Raw genomic sequence first — 22,896 nt, 5'->3', positions numbered from 1 at the left:
GTGTAACATTAAGTTAAAACTAAAGAAGCTGCATGATGTCGGCTACTATACAAAGAGAAGCCCTGTGGAGCTGTTCAGTTTCAGTGCTCTTCTATGAAGCATGTTTTTGTTTTAATCTCTCTGTTCATGTGACCCAAGGGCCGAGATTTCTATTAGATCTTGCAATTAAAGCCCAGGATAATCACAGCTGGTATTAAATGGGCTTAATGGGGAGAGAGGAAAATAAACCGGCGCTGGAAGCTTTCTCACATGGAATAAAAGAAACAATTTTTGATACAATCAGAGTGATGCCTGAGTGCTCCTTTTCCTCCCCATCACCTGCTTGTCTTATTCTGATCTGCACCATCAACTAAAGGCAATACTTGTTTCTAGATTAAGCATTACATTACCCAGGACCAGGGCCTTGGAAATCAGAGAGCAGAAATAATGTAGCAGGGAACACAAACAGTAGCAGGTTTCAGAGATCGCTACGAGAAGCACCTATTTGAATTGTATGGCTTGTAACTAAGGGAAAGGGACAAAAAAAAAATCTCTCTTTGCCCCAGGCAACGTCCACTAAAGATCATTAGCTCTAGTAACGGTCTATGGATGGCTATTCTTTCACATCTATCTTCTACATAGAGACCTTAGTAACCAATGGACTGTTGAACAAAGACAAATATATACAACCTGTATAAATTAAGGGTAGCATGAGAGAGAGAATGCAAACAACTGATATAGCCATGCTATACTTGAATCGTATATTACACAGTTTGAAACATGACACCGCAGTCACTAGAATGCAGTGCAATAATTCTGCTTGGCTATGGTGGCTAGCTTCTCACTCCAGATTAATAACATCAACATATAACAGAATAAACAAACACAATCAAAATGAAGGGTGAAAGCAGTCAAATCCATAAGTGGGCATGACAAAAGCCCCGACTCAAGACAGGTAGCTGCATGAGGACGTTGATGAGCGTCTTGAGATGATTCAGGGGAAACAGATTAGGCAGGGGAGCAGTTTGGCAGATCGTTAGTCAGGGATGTCAGGACCAGAGATAAAAGAAGTGTCAGCAGAGGAGGAAGACAGAAGAAAGGAATGGTTGGAGAAAACAGGGGAAGACAAGGGAGAGAGGGTGAGGGAGGAGAGGGAAGATACAGAAAGAATGGAATATATAAGATAATTTAATGTTTAGAAGCCATAAAAAAGGTAATTGTGGAATTTCAAAGCAATATATTCAGATGACAAATTGCAAGGGTGTTGTATTACACTTGCAAACACATGGATATTTAACGTGGATATTTTCATAAGGGAATCATGAGTATGTTATATGTTAATACATACATAATATATTTTACATGGCCCTTTTAAGAAACCCATATATGTATTATCATTTTTAGTAATGATGCAAGATTTATTATTAATAGTTACATCTTAAATTCTTTAGCAATTATTCAAAAAGGTAGACTGTATGTAAATATCATGTATTATTAATATGACTGTATGTTTGTCATATTTCTAAACTGTTTCTGAAGCCTGAAGTCTGAACAGAAACTGTTAAATGTGTCATTATTTGTGAAGCAAATGTGTCTGACATGTTTTCCCTTTTCTTAAGTGTTTTTAATCTTTTGTGGAAGTGCTTTGATCCTATCCAGACTATTCTGAAGTTATTTATTTTCTTTGCTTCATTGGCTAGGGGAGCTGGGCGAGAGAGAGAGAGAGAGAGAGAGAGAGAGAGAGAGAGAGAGAGAAAGATATCTGATATATCTGATTAAAGCTAGTTTTATGCATTTTCTATGCATTTTCTATGTATTTCAGCTGATTGTGCCAGCATGTCACTGTATTTATATAACAAATATACAGTATATTGTATATATGCAAAACAAAAGTTCTTCTTGAAAGATAGTACTGTGACATCAATGTGCTTTATTCACATTTTATCTAAATTATACACTCGTGTACCTTGGGTACATCCCAAGAATGGGCACAGACAGACACACTGCTTTCATTTTCACAAAACAATTAAAGAAGAAAAGTGACAATATGAGCAAAGCTGCAGGACAAAGTATTCACAAAAGGTACAACCCAATGATCAGCCTGATTGAATCAACTAGCTAATGTTTTACAGAATGACCGTCTCACATGAGCTTGGTGAGCTGTTAGTTAACATACAGTACATCAAACCATTTTTGCCAGTGTTATTTTCAGCTAATGGGGGGTGACTGCATTAAGTGACTAACCTCGTTAACTTATGTTTTGTTTCTTCTGGTAAAACATTTGACATCTTGAATCTATTTATCAGTATTCAGGCCAAAATACTCAAACACAAGGTTATGAGAGGTCAGATTTGCCACCAATATCATGCATCCTAGTACAAGCCAATTCCAAATCAGCATTGACCACAGTATATACTTTTCCAAAATTAACAAAAAACTGCAAACCCTCTGGTTAACTCTCACTTGCTCCATCGTGTATAATTATAACCACAGCCAAACTGAAAACTCCTAACACCAATTTAGATGGATTAGATGCTCCTTTGCTTCTCCGGGAACCATCACCTTATCGTGGTGGAGAGGTTTGTGTGTCCCTATGAACCTGAGGGCTGTGTTGTCTGGAGCTTTGTGCTCCTGGTAGGGTCTCCCAAGGCAAAGTGGTCTCAGGTGAGGGGCCAGACAAAGAATGGTTCAAAAAATCCTATGAAAAATCGAGGAAGGGATGAAGTGACCCTGCCCGGAGGAAGCCCGGGGCCCCCGTCTGGAGCCAGGCCCAGATGGAGGGCTCGTCAGCGAGCGTCTGGTGGTCGGGTTTGCCACGGAGCCCGGTCGGGCACAGCCCGAAAAAGCTACGTGGCGGACATCCCTCCATCCCATGGGCCCACCACCTGTGGGAGGAACCGCTGGGGTCGGATGCGCTGCCACATGGGTGGCAGTGAAGGTCAGGGGCCTCGACGGACCAGACCCGGGCAGCAGAGGCTGGCTCTGGGGACGTGGAATGTCACCTCTCTGTGGGGGAAGGAGCCGGAACTTGTGCGGGAGGTGGAGCGCTACCGGTTAGATCTGGTGGGGCTTACCTCTACGCACAGTCTTGGTTCTGGAACCATACTCCTGGATAGGGGTTGGACTCTTTTCTTCTCCGGAGTTGCCCAGGGTGTGAGGCGCCGGGCGGGTGTGGGGATACTCACAAGCCCCCGGCTGAGCGCCGCTACGTTGGAGTTTAACCCGGTGGGACGAGAGGGTCGCCTCCCTACGCCTGCGGGTTGTGGGGGGGAAAAACTCTGACTGTTGTTTGTGCATATGCACCAAACAAGAGTTCAGAGTATTCGGCCTTCTTGGAGACCTTGAGTGGAGTCCTGCATGGGGCTCCAGTCGGGGACTCCATAGTTCTGCTGGGGGGGACTTCAACGCGCACGTGGGTAATGATGGAGACACATGGAGAGGCGTGATTGGGAGGAACGGCCTCCCTGATCTAAACCAGAGTGGTTGTTTGTTGTTGGACTTCTGTGCTAGTCATGGATTGTCTATAACGAACACCATGTTCGAACATAGGGATGCTCATAAGTGTACTTGGTACCAGAGCACCCTAGGCCAAAGGTCAATGATCGATTTTATAATCGTTTCATCTGATCTGAGGCCATATGTTTTGGACACTCGGGTGAAGAGAGGGGCGGAGCTGTCAACCGATCACCATCTGGTGGTGAGTTGGGTCAGGGGGTGGGGGAAGACTCTGGACAGACCTGGTAAGCCCAAACGGGTAGTGCGGGTAAATTGGGAACGTCTGGAGGAGGCCCCTGTCCGACAGACTTTCAACTCACACCTCCGGCGGAGCTTTTCGTGCATCCCTGTGGAGGCTGGGGGCATTGAACCCGAGTGGACAATGTTCAAAGTTTCCATTGCTGAAGCTGCGGTGAGGAGCTGTGGTCTTAGGGTCTTAGGTGCCTCAAGGGGCGGTAACCCACGAACACCGTGGTGGACACCGGTGGTCAGGGAAGCCGTCCGACTGAAGAAGGAGTCTTTCCGGGATATGTTATCCCAGAGCGACTCCGGAGGCAGTTGCAAGGTACCGAAGGGCCCGAAGGGCTGCAGCCTCTGCCGTGAAAGAGGCAAAGCAGCGTGTGTGGGAGAAGTTCGGAGAAGACATGGAGAAGGACTTTCGGTCGGCACCAAGGTACTTCTGGAAAACCGTTCGCCACCTCAGGAGGGGAAGCGGGGAACCATCCAAGCTGTGTACAGTAAGGATGGGGACGCTGTTGACCTCAACTGAGGAGGTAATAGGGCGGTGGAAGGAGCACTTTGAGGAACTCCTAAATCCGACTAATCGCCCTCTATGGTAGAGGCAGAGCTGGAGGATGAGGGGGGGATTGGCATCAATTTCCCTGGTGGAGGTTGCTGAGGTAGTTAAACAACTCCACAGTGGCAAAGCCCCAGGAATTGATGAGATCCGTCCAGAAATGCTTAAAGCTCTGGGTGTGGAGGGGTTGTCTTGGTTGACACGCCTCTTCAACATTGCGTGGAAGTCTGGGACGGTGCCTAGGAGTGGCAGACCGGGGTGGTGGTTCCCCTTTTTTAAAAGGGGGACCAGAGGGTGTGTGCCAATTACAGGGGTATCACACTTCTCAGCCTCCCGGTAAAGTCTACTCCAAGGTGCTGGAAAGGAGGGTTCGGTCGATAGTCGAATCTCAGGTTGAAGAGGAACAATGCGGATTCCGTCCTGGTCGTGGAACAACGGACCAGATCTTTACTCTCGCAAGGATCCTGGAGGGAGCCTGGGAGTATGCCCAACCAGTCTACATGTGTTTTGTGGATCTGGAGAAGGCGTATGACCGGGTGCCCGGGAGATACTGTGGGAGGTGCTGCGGGAGTACAGGGGTGAGGGGTCCCTTCTCAGGGCCATCCAATCTCTGTACGACCAAAGCGAGAGCTGTGTCCGGGTTCTCGGCAGTAAGTCGGACTCGTTTCAGGTGAGAGTTGGCCTCCGCCAGGGCTGCGCTTTGTCACCAATCCTGTTTGTAGTATTTATGGACAGGATATCGAGGCGTAGTCGGGGTGGAGAGGGGTTGCAGTTCGGTGGGCTGGGGATCTCATCGCTGCTTTTGCAGATGATGTGGTCCTGATGGCATCATCGGCCTGTGACCTTCAGCACTCACTGGATCGGGTTCGCAGCCGAGTGTGAAGCGGCTGGGATGAGGATCAGCACCTCTAAATCGGAGGCCATGGTTCTCAGCAGGAAACCGATGGAGTGCCTTCTCCAGGTAGGGAATGAGTCCTTACCCCAAGTGAAGGAGTTCAAGTACCTTGGGGTCTTGTTCGCGAGTGAGGGGACAATGGAGCGGGAGATTGGTCGGAGAATCGGCACAGCAGGTGCGGTATTACATTCAATTTATCGCACCGTTGTGACGAAAAGAGAGCTGAGCCAGAAGGCAAAGCTCTCAATCTACCGGTCAGTTTTGTTCCTACCCTCACCTATGGTCATGAAGGCTGGGTCATGACCGAAAGAACAAGATCCAGGGTACAAGCGGCCGAAATGGGTTTCCTCAGGAGGGTAGCTGGCGTCTCCCTTAGAGATAGGGTGAGAAGCTCAGTTATCCGTGAGGAGCTCGGAGTAGAGCTGCTGCTCCTTTGCGTCGAAAGGAGCCAGTTGAGGTGGTTCGGGCATCTGGTAAGGATGCCCCCTGGGCGCCTCCCTAGGGAGGTGTTCCAGGCACGTCCAGCTGGGAGGAGGCCTCGGGGGAGACCCAGGACTAGGTGGAGGGATTATATCTCTAGCCTGGCCTGGGAACGCCTCGGGATCCCCCAGTCGGAGCTGGTTAATGTGGCCCGGGAAAGGGAAGTTTGGGGTCCCCTGCTGGAGCTGCTACCCCCGCGACCCGACCCCGGATAAGCGGATGAAGATGGATGGATGGATAGATGCTCCTTTGATCAGAATACACAGTGAATGTTTTCACTCATAGTTTTCGATGGTCAGTGACTCTAATCTGAACCTCAAACCTTTTATTACCTGTATGAGTTTAATAAATAAGGTGCCATCAGAAGGTCACACCTACTGCTCACAGACTCAATTGCCATTTCCTAAATTGCTACAAGTAACAGTTTTTTAAATGATAACAGACGTAAGAAGATCTGCAAGTGAATTATCTTCGTGTTGGTATCAATTCTGTATATTAATGAGGCTGTGGTAGGCAAACTTCCACAAACACTCGTTTAAATTATAGACAGCAGAATTCAGATTTATGTAAGTGTGGTAAATTAAGTTGCAGCACTGCGTTGCCGATGTGTGGAAAAGGAACTTCGTTGACACTGTTCTTGATTATAAAAGGTTTATTACATCAAGGATTTCAGCATCATGACGGATCCTGCAGAACCCGGAGAGTACAAAGCCAATATGCACTCTGTCTTGCTGCAGCAAGAACATGGCTTATAAGGGGTACGTTTAGGTAACATGTTAGATAAGGTAAATAGATGTGAGTTGGCAAGTAAAGGTCTGAGTCCCTTTGAGGTCAGAGTCTTTTTGGGGGGCTCCAACACTACACATAAAATCATTGATCCCACTCAGCCCCCAATCACAGAATCACATAAAACATCCTCTTCAACACATCACTCCACTGAGAGGAAAATCATTAAACTTACTTCACTAACACAGAGCTCATTATGTCTCAGCACAGTTGAGCTTTATACAAACTTTAACCTTATAGGCTCTTCAGATACTACATAAGCTAACAAGAAAACATCATCAGCCTTGAACTTTGTGGCACTAGCAAGTAATAAGTCTCCGGCCACAGCAGCGTGAAGAATTGCACCTCTGAGCTTCATGTGCTCTGTCTCGCTCACTGTTTTCACAATGTCTATAGTATAGTATAATATCATAGAAATTATGAATACCACCTACTGTCCTTCAAAAGTTTACCCAGTTAAACATTAAACTGCTTATGAAAAAGGACAAATAACTTGAGTAAGTTCCTGGGAGGAAACATAGCAATTGCTATTCTGAAAAGCTGGTTGCTTCCTACCTAAAAAAACACTTCAATTCTACATGGCAATGGGAAGCTGTCCCAATGCAGAAACTCTGTGAAGCTTAAAAAAGTCAAACTGATGTCAAAGCATGGACATTTACCTTGAAGAAAACATTCAGCACTGGCTCCTAAAGACAATACACTGTGAAAACTAGGGCTGTCAAAATAGTTAATAGTTAATTTCGATTAATTAATCTGAGAAAAAATAACGTGTTAAAAAAAATAACGCAGATTAATCCATTCCATATTGACATTTGACCCGGAGCCGTTCTAGCCACCATTGGACTGTAAAATGAAGGAGGGAGACGAGAATGTGTTGCCTGGATCATTCATTGGAACTGGAATTTACTTGTAAAAATCTTCTTCCTGCCAACCCTGGCTACCGAAATCTGGTGCCACCGATATGTCTGCGCTTCTCTCTGATGCTCTAAAACAGACGATACAGGCAACACAAACACAGCTGCACGTGACGCTAGTTAACACTATACTCAAAAGTAGCTAACGTTAGCCTACCGCTAGCTAGTTAACACTATACTCGACAGCAGCTAACGTTAGCCTACCGCTAGCTAGTAGCTGGATTAAAAACGGTTAAAATGCTGACAGCTAACGCTAAACGGTGTAAAGTGTGACTGTGTTTTATTGTAGAGGATTCAACACCAGTATGTAACAATCTGTAGCTGGTAAACTACAGCTTCTTGGTGCATTTGAAGTTATTGTAAATGTCCTTTTCCCATCTGGTGGTTGTTTTTGTCGTTCAACAGCAATTTACTAGTTAAATAAGTTATTGTTATTGTTATACATTATTATTAAATCATTTAATTTTGACCATATGGCCTTAGCAAAAAACAAGCCGTTCTTTAACTGTTGTTTAGTACCCTTTTTTTTCTTTTCTTTTTATCGGTTCAGGCACCGTTAATTATGTATGCAATTAATTTCGATTAATTAATCACAGAATATGTAATTAATTAGATAACATTTTTTAATCGATTGACAGCCCTAGTGAAAACACATCAGGCCATTACAGATCAGATTACTGCGGCTTTTCTGCGACTTCAGAAATGTTATTTTCTCCCTGACATAATGGAAGTATCTGGACTGTAACACCTAGCATTAAGAGCACACACATGCGCACCTAACACAGAGAGAACGGTGACCTTACAATCATCTTTACCATCTATCATGTTTCCTGTATGTCTGTGGTTCAAGAAAGGTTATTGAGATTAATTAAACAATGAATACTTCAATCTGATTATACTCAAACTTAAATGAAAGCTTCTGTAACTATTTCTTCAGCATTCCTTTCATCGGTCTTAGTGAAAAAAATTAAGCATGTTCCTGATATTTACTGTCCATATTCTAAGACAAATCGGCATCTACTATAGCAGTTGCTATAAGAAGTTGAAACCTTTGTGATGTTAACAAAGCTAAACAGCTCCCATAAAAAAAACGACAGTACAAGCGCGACAGCAGTAGTTCTTACATTGTGGTTGTAACTTGGTTTCATCCATATCCCAAATTTTTTTGGGGATTTTTCAAGTTCAAGTGTTTTTGTCTGGGACATGCAGCTTTAGGGGCCATCCACACGGAAACGCTTTTTGGTATAAACGTACATGTTTTGCATTGTTTTGGCCGATCGTCCAAACGAATCCTGTAAACGCACTGCCTGAAGATGCACTTTTTTTAAACCTGGTCCCAGGGTGAAAAAATTCGAAAACGCCGCCCTTGCGGCTTCGTTTGGACGGCGAAGCCGCATACTTGCGTATTGATGACGTCATCGCCACACCCCTCGACCTCTAGCCTTCAACCTCTTATCTCGCAACGTCTCATAACAACAACAACAACAACAACAACAATTCACTATCGGTCCACACAAATGACTCTGGTTTCCTTGCACGTCGTCTTCTTCTTGTGTTTGATTTCTTCTTCTACTGTCTGTTTGTATACAGCGTGCAAGCTTTATGCGCATGCTCTGCCTCTTCCTCCCCCATTTTGGTGAATTTCTGTAGCAGACACAGCACCACCTATAGGCCTGGAATATGAAGTAGTGTGTTGCGTCATTTACAAATGGATCCGTTTGGACGCACATTTTCTTGAAACGATGCCAGGGAAAACGGGGAACGTGTTTTGGTATGTGTGGTACTATATCATGTGTTAGCTTAATCATGTAGCAAGCTAGAACTGATAAAATGTGTCCATGCAAATAGTGACTTGTGGTTAAGGTATGGTAGAGATTAGACAACTGGGTGAAGCTTATGGAAAGATCACTGTCATAGTTAAAGGAAACCACTTTGACTGGGGTGTAAACTCCAGTCTCAAGTAAACTCCAGTCTAACTTAACTTTTCACATCGCTATGACAACAGCACATTACGCCCCTCTTTGGCACTGAATGTTCTAAGTTGTTTGAAGGCCTTTGAACAAATGGCCGATGCTGTCATTTTTCTGGACAGGACAGTCTCATAAAATGAGAAGTGTACTTTAATAAGAGGATCAAAAAGTGACCCAATAATTCAATGTATTGTGGCCATTTTCAGAGATCTACTATCAAAGTTACAGTGAGTCTATAAAATGGGTGTACGATGAAAGAAAAAATTATGAAACTTGTTCATATCCTCTTTTGTGTCTGGGAGAATGGATGTAAATGTGTGTGTGGTGAAGGTGATGCACAAATAGCAGAGACACTTAAAAACACAATAAATAGGATGAATCACTTATTACAACAACTAAGGAGACAGCAGCGCTTCTATTTTTTCACTTACAGCTTCAGCATTATGTCCCAGGTTGCCAGGGGCTCACTGCCGACCATTTTAATGATGTTAGCTGAAGCTATTAACGATGCCGTCACTGAGCAATGGCAGGATTTTAAGAAAATGGTGGTGATGGTAGTGGGAGGGGGCATGTATGGTCATCATCTAGTATCTACAATGAATCAGTGTGCTATGCTGTGCCCTCCAGCAGACACCAGAGCAGAGTGACGAGGGAGTTGTAGACACAAAGAAAAAGCAATGACAAGAAGGTTAAAGAAAGGGAGAAGAGGAAAGAGAGATTCAAGAGGAGAAGTGACTATGTCAAGGGCTGTGGAGGAAAACATGAAGATGGCAGCAGCCCTTTCTTAATGAGTCATAAATCAGCTTGATATGAATCATCTTTGCAGCGCTATTAGAGCAAAGTGTTTCGAACCTCATTAATTTCAATTAGAGAGCAGCTATCTGGTAAGTTTACTATTGTATTTAATTTTCTCCAAGCCACAATATCTTTATAATCTTACAATAACTCTCACTGATCCCTTAGCCTCTACAGTATGTGCCTAAACATCATTACTCTCAAATTTGGGGTCAATCCCATTACTGACGGCATGGACATGCGCAGACATTTTGAGAAGCATTAACTCCTTTTAAACTGTTCTGTCCCTGATTTGCATCCTAATGTTGGCCCAGTACAAAATAATATGTAAAACACTCTTAATCTACAAAATATAATTAATGCAGCATTTATTAAACCAAATGACAGCTTTACAGTCCACAAAAAACAAGTGCAACAAAAGTTGTCTCTCTGTCACCTCTCTTGGGGACTTGTCGCTGTAAACAGTTTAACCAATCAAAGTTGCCAATTAGCTTTAAACTGTGCACTCCACAATATGTAATGCAATGTGATTAAATAGGTTTGAAACCGATTTTGGGCATTATAGAACTGATGAAAAATTCCCTAAATGTTAAGGTTAATGTTAAGGCTCCAGGGCTAACAGATGCAAGAAACTATGCTAATTAACGATAGTTACGTATTGTAACTCCAGATTCTATGAGTATAGGCTTCGCCCTCTAAGCTACGCTATTGGGTTTATCCCTTCGCGCATTGCTCATCTCCCAACATCAGCTTTTTCTTCAGCTAATGTTACAGGAGCAGGTGGCCCAAATCTTAGAGGGCTGCACCTATACTCATAGAATCTGGAGTTACAATACGTAACTATCGTTCTATTTCATATAGGCTTCGCCCTCTAAGCTACGCTATTGGGTTAGGGCAAAGCTGATGTAGTCAATGCCACCTGCGACACAGAGCCCACAAGCAGAACATAGACTAACTTCTTTCACTAATGCACTGACAGGAGATTGTATCAGATAAACCGTTATTCTGATAAGAGAGCCAGCCATGGTAATGACTTGGCCTAGCTGGCTGCAAGGCCCAAGCCATGAGTGTAGGCGTGCCTGATTAGTGAGAAAAGTACATGATTGACAGATATGGGGCGCCCGTGTTCCACCCAGCACCCAGTGCAGACGGGGTGAGGACAGCAGGGAAAAACACACACATGCAACGGAGCATCATTCGTCGTTGAGTGTAGACAGCACCGAGTGGGTCATGGAGGGCTCAGACATATCACGCAGATAGAAATGGATGAATGGGCATGCCCAGGAGGCCGCTGCGCAGATGTTGGCTACTGTCATGCCTCTGAATAAGACGGCGGACGCCAATAATGCCCCCTCCGCGTTATAAGCCTGGATGATAGCCTCGCACAGCCAGTGAGACAGACACTGTTTTGAAAGGGCCACTCCTTGGGAGTGTTCCCTATAATGTACAAACAGCTGCTGTGTCTGCCTTATGTCCGCCGTGCGTAAACGCATACTGTGATAGCGCACACACCGGACACAAACTGTGAAAAACTTCCTCCGCATCGTTGTTATGAGGCGGGGAAAAACCCTTCGAGGAAAAACACTCTTGACCGAAAGGAATTGTCAGAACTTTCGGTGTAAATGAGGGGTTAGGCTGTAAGGTGGCTGCGCTCCCGTCCCCTCTAATGGAGAGGCAGGATGGCTGGACTGACAGCACATATAAGTCGCTCACTCTCTTGGCTGACGTCAGGGCATGGAGAAGCGCCGTTTTTAGTGATAGCAACCTGAGAGAGGCTTGTGCCAAAGGCTCAAAAAGAGGCTACCCCAAAGCTCGAAGCACCAGGGCTAGATCCCATTGGGGTGTGAGAGAATGCACGGCGGGTTTTTGACGCCTGACCCCTTTCAGAAAACGCTTCACCAGGGGGTGTGCAAAAACGGTCCTCTCTCCATAGCTCCTCTCAACCATAGAGATAGCTGCCGCGTAGGCTTTGACTGTAGACGGAGCTAAATCATTATCCACCAATGTTTGGAGATAAGTTAACACGAGAGGCAGGGGACACGATATGGGGTCCGCACCCTTCTCCGTGCACCAGCGCTGTAAAGCAGACCAACGCCCTGCGTAACACGTTGTAGTAGAGGGGGCTCTGGCGTTCTGGATAGTGCGCACCACGGCAGGGGGCAAGCCTAATCTCTGCAACCGTTCCTGCTCAGCAGCCAACCCCACAGCCGCTGGGTTATCGCGCCGTTCAGCTGTGACAGAGCGTCCTCGTGCCACGGTAGTTGCCAGGGAAGGCCCGCCAGCATCTGAACCAGAGTCGGGAACCAGGATGCGCTTGTGCGCTCCGGTGCCACTAAAATGACTGACAGATTCTCTTCCTGGATGCGTTCCAGGAGGCGAGGGATCAGAGGGACCAGGGGAAAAGTGTATAGGAGGGTTCTGGGCCAGGGATGGTGGGAGAAGGTGTCTATGCCGAGGGGTGGATTGTCCCTTGTGCTCAAGGAAAACCACAGTGCGCACTGTGTGTTCTCTTGTGAGGCGAACAGATCCACCTCCGCTTTCCCGAACCTGCTCCACAGCTTCTGAACGATAGTGGGATTCAATGTCCACTTGTTGTGAGAGGGCCCTTCCCTCGACATTAGGTCCGCTGCCCGGTTCAGGACCCCGGGGATGTAAATCGCTTTGAGAGACAACAGATGATTGTGGGCACACAGCAGGAGGCTCCTGGCTATTTCCAATAGCCGGGCTGAGCGCACGCCGCCTTGACGGTTTATGAACGCTGCTGTTGTAATGTTGTCTGTCCGCACGACAACATGTCTCCCCGCTACCACTGGGGCGAAGTGCTTTAAAGCCTTCAGCACCGTGGACAGCTCCAGGCAGTTTATTTGTAGGAGAGGGGGAGGTGGCCATTCTCCTCCCACCAGCTGTGACTCGCACATCCCTCCCCAGCCAGTAAGGGACGCGTCTGTGTACACTGTCACGTATGATGTCACCTTGCCCAGGGGAACCCCGTTTGACAGGGTCCGAGGGTTTCCCCAATATGCCAGGTATAATGCCAGGGAATAATTTGGATGTGAAAGTATGTGTCTTTCAGATCCACAGATCTCGTGGTGGCGGATACATTCCAACACATGTCTGACAGTCAGCATGTGGAATGGGCGCTCCATGATGCACCGGTTGAATTGGGACAGGTCGAGAATAGGGCGCAATCCGCCTGACTTTTTTGGAGTGAGAAAGTAGCGGGAGTAAAATCCCTTGTTCTCCTCCCCCGGAGGAACGTGGGAAATTGCCCCTTTTGACAGTAGCTCCCGTAGCTCTGTCATCATGGCATCTGACTCTGCCTGGGATGACACGGTTGTCTCCAATATGCCCGCAAAGCGAGGCGGGGGGGGAGGAGAACTGGAGTGTGTAGCCCCGTGTTATCAGCTTTGACATCCATGAGTCCATGTGTGTCAGCCTGATCCATGCTGCGCTGTGCTCTGAGAGCGGGCGCGCACATTTGTGTGCTGTTTATAGACATGGCCAGCAAGGAGCGCAGAGCCCATTCCGCCGCTGGGCGAGACATGAGATCGTGACGCCCAGCCCATGGTAGGGCTCTGTCGAAAGGGCGGTGGCCGGTCACCGCCGTGACGGGCGGTAGGATATACCCGGTCCGGCAGGTGAGGCAGAGGCGAACACCGCTGGAAGTCGAGCTTGTCTTCATACTGCTAGCTTGAAGAAAAAATAGGAGATGAGCAACGGGTCCACTCTGTTTATATACAGTTTCTGCGGACGTAGTTGAAAGCCCATGCTGGACGCAAGGGCGGGAAAGAAATCTTCACGACTGCGCATGCGCGAAGGGATAAACCCAATAGCGTAGCTTAGAGGGCGAAGCCTATACGAAATAGAACTGAGCAATGAGAACCAATTAAGAACGAAACCTCATATAGTATAAGCTTAGTTTGCAGGTGAACATGCAAACCTTGATAACTGCTGAGTAAATCACCTGCAAAATAATCTTAAGAAATGTATGTTGAGTTAATTCTTACAGAAATGAATACCGAAAGAAAGAAAGAATGTGGATCTCCTCGTCAACTAATTCATTGACAGAAATGAATGTTGACTCTGAGGACGATGACTTCATCACTTATTTAATGGTAACTTGGCAGGCTTTCCAAAATCATAATTATAAGAAAAACTGCAGCAGCAACAACAATAGTACTTTTAGCAATTATAATAATCATTATTATGTATTCGTTTGGTCCAGACGTGCACTTCAACCAACGAGAGCATACAAGCAGCGACTTGAGCCATTAGAGCCACCACACTCAGTATGTTTCTAATTTGCGAATCACATGCAGTGAGGGAGAAAATCGGCTATGCTATAATTAAGCTATGCTATAAGTCCTCTGTCTTAGCTCCTGTCTGCTTAACTCTATCCATTCAATCATTCATTCAATTAAAGTAAACTATTTTAATACACTGCAGGAGCACAGCATTAGACTGCTGATGTGCTCCTGCAGGTGTAAAATCTATATTGGCTCTAAATACCCACACCTTCTCCCGTTTCCTTACCAGAGAGGTGAAGATGTAAGTGTAGTAGACTGACAGCATCCCCAGCTCTGATGCCTGCAGAACACAAAAGACAAGAGGGACAGAAGGGGAAAGTTAAAGCAAAGTGTAACAGAAAGAAGGTTCAAAACAGAAGTTCGAGGATTGTAGTTTGAACAAAACAATGTTAAGATAGAGCTCAGAGTAACGGAGGAGGGAGGGGGAGAACGAAAGAAAAAGCAGAGAGAGTCAAGAATAAAGGGGCGGTGAGAGAGGTGAGCGGTCAGTGATTCAGTGTAACTCAAGCTCCACTCCGCAGCAGACAGATCAAATCCACATCTTGATAAGACCAGACACATTCTTATCTGACGATGGCTCTCAATGGAGCAATTAATTTCTGAGGTGCATTAGTATGCTGCTCGACACTGTCTTACAATTTGATTAAATCAAAGTCACAGTGAGGAGCAGTCGGGAAGGACAGGGTGAACTTTTCATAGTTTCATTTCATTAAAGTCATTAGAAAAAAAGAAAAACATCGAGCTATAGGCTTCTGTTTAATCATGCTGCGATGCACATTATGATTAAAATCAATAAATATCAAGTTATATCACATATATCAAACCAAACAGTTTCAAAGAAGTTCCTTTTCGTCCAAGAACATTTTTACACAAATCATCATTTAACCCTGAGTGAGATCCTTGAATGAATTAACCCTCATGCCTCTTCTGAGACGCTACTCAGAGAGTATCTTCTCCACCTGGCTGCACTGAAATGTACATATATAGCTTTTAAACTAATATTATTCTAAGGTTGTGTGGCATCAGTTATCAATAACAGTTATTTAGCTATCACATCTGCAACAGTGTAGCCTCTGTGTGGGTGTTTGTGTGCCATTAGGAGTGTATGTCATTCAGTTGTTGAATGTTCATTCAACAGTGTTATGCAGGGGCACGGGTAATAAAACAGGAAGACGTAGAAAGGCACCACTCATATAGCAAAAACATCCAACTACAATTTTCATTATTACACTCTGAATGACCTCTCATGTCGTCTTTATAAAGTGTTCTCCTTTGAGTATAGTAAGAGCACTATTACTTTTAAACTGATAGCATGATGACAATGCAGCGTAATTATTATGCTTCAGGGAGATTGTTTGTTAGCATCTGCCCTGGAGTTACACACAGCATTCAAGCTAGCTAACGGCACAAATTGGTGGAGAGTTTTCCCCTTTAACAGAGTCTTCATACGACAAGTAATATTTCAAACACTGCATCTTTTCCTTGGGTGACCTGTGCCTTTAATACCTAACCCAAAAGAAACTGACTTTATCACCTTAATCGCCTTTTTTACTGCCCACGTCCAAAACATGCAGCCAATGAAAAATATCCTTTTGGTTTCCTTTAACTGAATTCCAAATAAGCTTCCCTGTTATTTTTCCCCCTACTTTTTTTTTTTTATTTCCTTGTTGTTCTACTGCAGCTTTTGGTCAGAGTGCACATGGTATGCACTGCCTCCATATACTCGGCTCACTATCTATCCCACTCTGGTTCTGTATAGCTGTGCACAACAGTGGAGGGCTGACTGAATGAGATTACATTCAGAATGCTAACACTGCTGACCTAAACCCCTCTGAATGCTAAAACCTCAGAGAGTGAGACCTTTGTCTGACGAGGGTTTGATGTAAGATGTAAACAGACAAATAAGGGAAAATGTCTTTTACGACAAAGGACGATTCTGTCCCTTTAGACAAGCTGGGCACTTTTATCATCATCTGAGAATGGCATATATGCCACTCCACATGACTTTCCATCACGTGCTGCAGGATTGTCTCTTGACAGACAGAGGGACAGACAGAGAGACGTATAAAGGAGACAAAAGAGTGAGAGATAGAGGGATGGGTGTACAAGACCACACAAGGAGGGAGGTGTGAGGAAAACAGAGAGCGAGAAAGAGAGCAAGTCCATATTGAAACGCTGGGAGATGGGGAACAGAGCAAGAGAGAAAAAAATACATCCCACTGTTGGTTCCCACTGCTCTGGGGCCCAGGGTTGCCATGGTGACTGGATGACCACTGATGGCAGCGTGAACACTTGATTGAGGTGAGAGATTGAGACTACTGTGAGATAGAGAGGGAGACTATAACAGAAAGAATGAGGGAGCAGCAAGACAAACATCTCCCTCTCTGCTTCTTCCAACCCCCTTCTGTCTCCAGTTATTGTCACCTCCACTCCCGCCATCCATCCATCGTCTTCTAGAAATAATGAGGTGTGTATTCATTACCAAGAGGCCATATGCTTCTGCCAAACACCCTCGCTTCCTCGGCTCCCACATCACCTTTATTGATGGCCTCAAAGCTCTTTACGAACATAAGTCTCCAATCAGGAGAAGCTCCAGCATTATGTCAAGGTTTTGATCACGTTCGTATGTGCCATTAGCGGAGTAATTACATACAGGTCAAACTGTTATGCTAGTGACAGAAATAGCGTAACTAAAATGGTCAGGAAGTTGTTAATCTCACACCATGAACTTTATTACCCTGGAAATCCAGAGTTCTCGCGAGAGCACAATTTGAATTTGCTCAGCGAGTCACTCTGGCATTGCGTAATGATGCTCATTAACTATGCCCTTGTAGCTGTGCTGCACCAATGACATCGGTGTATCTGATATAGGCAGGCCAGAGGCGCTGCAACGTCGAAGTCATTAGTAAACATTGCAAGATGGCTACGGATGAACACCAGTTGTTTGAAATGGCTTTGGCTGCTACAGTGAACGAGTTAGACTTGGCTTTTTATCTAAAAGAGGAACAGAAGACGGCGCTCGAATCGTTCCTTTGCAAGAAGGACGTTTTTGCTGTTTTGCCGACCGGATACAGCAAGCGTTTAATCTACCAGTTTGCTCCGCTGGTAGCTAAGCGTATGGGGCTTGTATTGTTGTGATTGGTCATAGTGTTATCCTATAATTGCGTGCAGTGAGATTTTCAAATGCGTGTTAGGTGCCGCCCCTCAAATTGGGCCATTTTCATTACTCATTGCCAGACCCTTAATCATTCGGATTTGGGTCCGGATTTCTAGGCTAGAACGTTATGGCTTTACATATTACAATTTTAGTCATAATTCTCTGTAGAAGGTGTTTTTGAAGATTTTTGAAAGTTTATTTAAATACACATCATACCAATACAACTTGGTTTAATGCTCTTATCCATATAATTTGATGGAACAGGTTTGTTTGAAAAGATTGCCTGAATTGCTTTGCCTTTTATTTTGGAGTAGACTGTAGACTCTGTAACCCTGTCTTTTAAAAGCTTTCAAAAGTGCATAAATTCACAAAATCTGTCTTCTGATTGAGTGAAAAAAAACATTTCCCTTTCATGTTCTGCACACTATCTGTGTGGAAAATACAACCTCTAACTTTACAGGAAAACTGAAGACTAACCAACTTCTTCTTCCAGTTAAAAAAAAAATCATTCTCCACATATATAATTATGTTTAGCCTTGAACACTTCTTGCCACCGGCGTTTTTCACCCACTTTTCCTTTTGAGAAATGCGAGAGTTAAAAGAATGTGGATCTTGAGAATTTTGTATCGGTATTAAGTTAAGACTATTAGATATGAAATAAAACCAAGTTATCAGTGCATAAATAACACAGCTATCACATGAACCATACTAACCCGTTCCAAAATGATATGTGACATAGTGGCGTTGGCATCCACTATAATAGTGGCAGTCTTGTCGTCTCGTATCTCCTTCAGGAGCGGGGTCGGGTCGTTGCTGTCGTCAAGCATGCGCACTGACAAAGTCTCCTTGGAGATGAGGAACTGCCTGAGGAGCTGCTCCAGGTTCAGTAAGCCTGCCGGTAAGACACACACACACACACACACACACACACACACACACACACACACACACACACACACACACACACACACATACACAAGAGGGTTACTTGTAATGAAGGAAAGAGTCTCCAAAGGAGATTAAGTAATTGTTTACAGTTGATAAACTATGGAGCCAAAAACTCAAGTGCATTCAGAGAATGACGGTTGATATTGTAAATGCAGTATAACTTAATAAGCATACACTGTCCCCAAGTACAAACAAATGTGCCTCTTATTTATTTTTTTGCCACATTTGACAACAATTAATCTATAAAACATTTCCATGCAGAACAAGTGAGCTGATTACCTTAAATTACAATTAATGCAAAGCCATCAAACACAAAAGAGACGTTTCAGCAACTTCTCTTGTACTCTATCCCATGGAAATAGACCGTTTGGCAGATCTCATCATACTCATATAACATTTCTTGATATTGGCAAGGAGAGTCATATGAGAAGGACGCAACTTTGTGGAGAAGGACTTGCATTACCTGAGCCTCCACCTGCTATTACCATTATAAAGTAATAATGAAATGGCACTCTAGACTTTGGTGTCAACAGCTTCTTTATGTGATGTTTGCCATGGCAACAGCAGAGTAGTTAATCTGTCACATGGAGACCAATTTTGTTGCAGCAATCTAAAGTTATCAAGCTGACTCCTTTAGCTTCTCCACAGCACATTAACACAAGTCACAATACTGCCCAAGTCACCAGCGTCATGTCTAATAGCTTTTGTAACCATGTCTTAATGTTTGACAGTCTTTTAGTCAGTCTGTACGGCAGTATATCACTGTGTGTGTGTGTGTGTGTGTGTGTGTGTGTGTGTGTGTGTGTCTTCCTTCCTGTACCTGGCTACCTGTGTCTGTGCATCAGACATTCCTGGCTGCTGCTCGCTCGCCTGGCTGTGTATCCAAGCTGTCAGATCAGCTTCCTCTGTAGTATAAAGCAGAATAACTTTGATGATCTTGAAATAGCTTCTGCTAAACCGCCATCCTTGCCTGCCTGCTGAATCCACCCTCTATGGCTTCTTGCTGCTTCTTGTTTATGACATTAGACACTGTACTAGATGCATCTGGCTAAACAGCACACACACATTCACCCGCAAATAGAGTGACACACACAGAAGAAAAGCTCATATTCATCATCTTTTAGTGTTCTGGCTGCACAGGATTCAAAGGGAGTCAGAATCATTTTCCCCAGAGTGCTTTACAGCAGCCATGTTGCTCCCTCACTGTTTGCTCTGGTGAACCAGTTTGAATCAAATGAAAAGCATGCAGCTGAACAAAAACATGTTGCTTCTTTAGTTAAGACTTGTATAGGTCCCTGTGCTGAGAAAAGTCTGCGTGTGTGAGTGTCTGTGAGTGTTATCCTGTAAAGTGTCTCTTCTTTTACACGTAAATTGAGGGTGTGTGTGTGTGTGTGTGTGTGTGTGTGTGTGTGTGTGTGTGTGTGTAAGTGATGGTGGCTCTGTCTTTATGAGGACCAAGTTTAAGACCTTGATAGTGAGGACATTATTTAATTTTTTTTTTTTTTTTAAATGACTGTTTGAGGGTTAAGACTTGGTTTTACAATGAAGATTAGAATTAAGTTTAGGTATTTTGCATTTACCTCTTTATAAAGTACTTTTCATTGTTACTAATGGAGTCCGCCATTCCTGTGCGGGATTAAAACTTACTATAGACACACAAGAGACTGACAGGAATCGATCCATGCACGTACTCTGGTATTACTGTTTGTAATTGTATCTAATTTACATCAGCCTCACAGTAAACTGATAGCTCCTCTATAACTGTATCAGCGCTGTGAAAAGTTAGTGCAAATGCAAACCAAACATTTTTTTACTGCTCCTGCTGCTAGCATTTAACTGGCAAACCACAGGATTACTTTTACTGTGAAACAGCCACAGAAAATCCAGCTGTTACCACCAGAAACCTGGACTGAAATGTTAAAGAATATCTTAAAGTTGCTTGTGTAGTTTTCTTGTAAACAAACAAAAGCTATGCATTTTGCATTCAGTGTTACTCCCCCAACCACAATGTGTGTTTTTTGAGGTCTAACAAACATTGTAAATGCATTTCCTCCATTTGCAAAGTCAATTGTTGTATGTTACATCCTGCATTGTTTACATTCATGTTTACCAGTGTTGGGCAAGTTACTTCCAAAATGTAATATATTATAGATTACTAGTTACTGTCATTTGAAAGTAATTAGTTATATTACAATTAGAGATGCACCGATAGACCGTCCGGTGACCGGAATTGGCCGGTTTTCAAGTGCTCAGCCATGACCGGCTATTAATATTATGCATAATTAATATGAATATGCAAAGTAACTAAAGCTATAAAAATAGACAAGTAAAACGTACAATAGGCAAGTAGGAGAAAATGAAAATACTCAATTAAAAGTACCTTACAGTTGTATTGAAGTACAGCATAGTTACTTTCCACGGCTGATAAAATGCAATGATATTTACGTGTAGCAAGCCTAAACATTAATTCCCGACATGTTTCTATCTGTCAGCAGCTCAGACACACTGCTGTCTGCGCTGACGTACCGTCACCTGTTGGGACACAGATGTTGTCCGTACAGTCTCTGGTTCTGGCTTTGACCACGGGAACAGAGATGGGACAGCTCGCTTCAACGCAGCGTAATAAGTCCTGAAAATAATGTCCATTTTGCAAATGTATCCGTCTCTGCAGTCATCTCAACCATCGAATACAGCAACAGGAAATAACAATCGCAGCTTTTTTTTTCCTGTGAAGAAATGTTTCCCAGTGTTGGTGAATTCTTAAAAAAACAAAACACCACTAAATGTTGCGTTAAAATGCATTGTAACTCGCGTTACTGAGATTGTAACGAGTATAATACTACAGAAATGTAATTAGTAATGTGTTATATTACTGCGTTACAGCAAAAAGGAATACATTACTGTAATTACGTCACTTTTGTAACATGTTACTCCCAACACTGATCTTTACTATTCCTGCCTTTGCTGGAGCATTGCTGCGTTTCAGGGACATTACCGTCCCCCTCAAGAGTAGTGGAATAGTGTGAAGGCATTGGCAAGAATGTGGATTGCACTAACCGAGTGCACAATGAAGTACTGCAGATGTTATAACACTATCTCATTAGCATGGATGACACATGACTCAGACTCGCTCAGGTGCATAGATAAATACCTTTCACATACTGTCACCACAGGGTTCCTGCAATAACACACACACAAACACACACACACACACACACACACACACACACACACACACACACACACACACACACACACACACACACACACACACACACACACACACACACACACACACACACACACACACACACACACGCACACCCCGAAGCAAGTACTGCCATCACACAGAGGCAGCAGCAGTTTAAAAACATTAACCTGAAAATATTATACAGCAGCTGAATATGAAGTCTTTGACAGGTGTAGATGAATAATGTGTAATGAAACCTTCGGTCACAGACGGAGCTTTTAACACAGACCCAAAAGCTCTGATGACAGCCGTACATTATGATGACTCATCATTTAGCCTTGAGCAAAGAGTAAGACCTAGTTTCATGACTTTGCCACCGTTGGGGGCATCACTTTAAAATGTGCTCAAGATCATTTGTCAAAACATTAAAATTATGTCTGAGCACATTCCCCTTCCAATTAATCTAAATAACCATAAAAGTACAACCATCAATACTGTCTACAATCCACCTGTCACACTGTGGTGGGGGTGCTGATCTAATGTGCTCCAACTGATCATTCATGTTCTCTCTGCAAACACAACACTGGAAACCACACATGACTTATCCTGCAGAAAGCTTCATTTGTAGGCTTATTGTGTGACAAGTGGAAGCGCTCAATTGCAAAAACAACCATGGTCGATGCCTTGAGCAAATGGCAAAAAGTCAAAGATTGCAGAGTTCAGGTGAACCTGTTATGTTGGAAAAATGTCCCCTATAGAGTGTGTCACAATACTTAGGAGGAAGGGATGAAAAGCTCCATGCTGGATTTTAAGACAAAATGTCACAAAGTGGGTTTCAATCCTGCTTTTATGGACATGTTGAGTGTAAACACCAAAAATCCAGGGAAAAAAACCCTCAAATGTAGCAAAAAATGTTCTTACAAGTTGGTGTATTGATTAAAGCAAAATGCTAAGTGCAATGAAAACAGACAAAGCGGATAAATCATGATCCACTGTACAGTACGTGAAGCATGTCACTTAGATGTCCACTTCGGAGACTAAAAAAACCAGCAGACGAAAAACATCAGATTTGTGTGGACCGATGAGAGAACATTTCTCAAATTAATACATGACACAAACATATATGCCATACATTTCCATCATATTTTCAACATTGTTTTTCACTATTGAGGTTGACTGGCGCT

The 22,896-nt window shown here is 44.0% G+C and overlaps 1 protein-coding gene across 1 annotated transcript in view; it reads right to left on the bottom strand.

Annotated features, from left to right (window-relative positions):
- Nucleotides 1–22,896, bottom strand: part of grik4 (glutamate receptor, ionotropic, kainate 4) — a 168,376-nt gene that overhangs the window by 64,655 nt on the left and 80,825 nt on the right. Inside the window, exons 5-6 of the mRNA XM_078246220.1 lie at nucleotides 18,288–18,466; nucleotides 14,644–14,697 (exon numbers count right to left, since the gene is read on the bottom strand). Of these exons, the coding sequence (XP_078102346.1) occupies nucleotides 14,644–14,697; nucleotides 18,288–18,466 (233 nt within the window). The remainder of the gene's footprint in view (nucleotides 1–14,643; nucleotides 14,698–18,287; nucleotides 18,467–22,896) is intronic.

Source organism: Sander vitreus, chromosome 3, assembly GCF_031162955.1.
Source record: "Sander vitreus isolate 19-12246 chromosome 3, sanVit1, whole genome shotgun sequence".
In the NCBI taxonomy this organism is placed as follows: Eukaryota; Metazoa; Chordata; class Actinopteri; order Perciformes; family Percidae; genus Sander; species Sander vitreus.
Note: the sequence above shows the minus strand (reverse complement) of the source record. Positions and strands in the feature narration are given on the sequence as shown.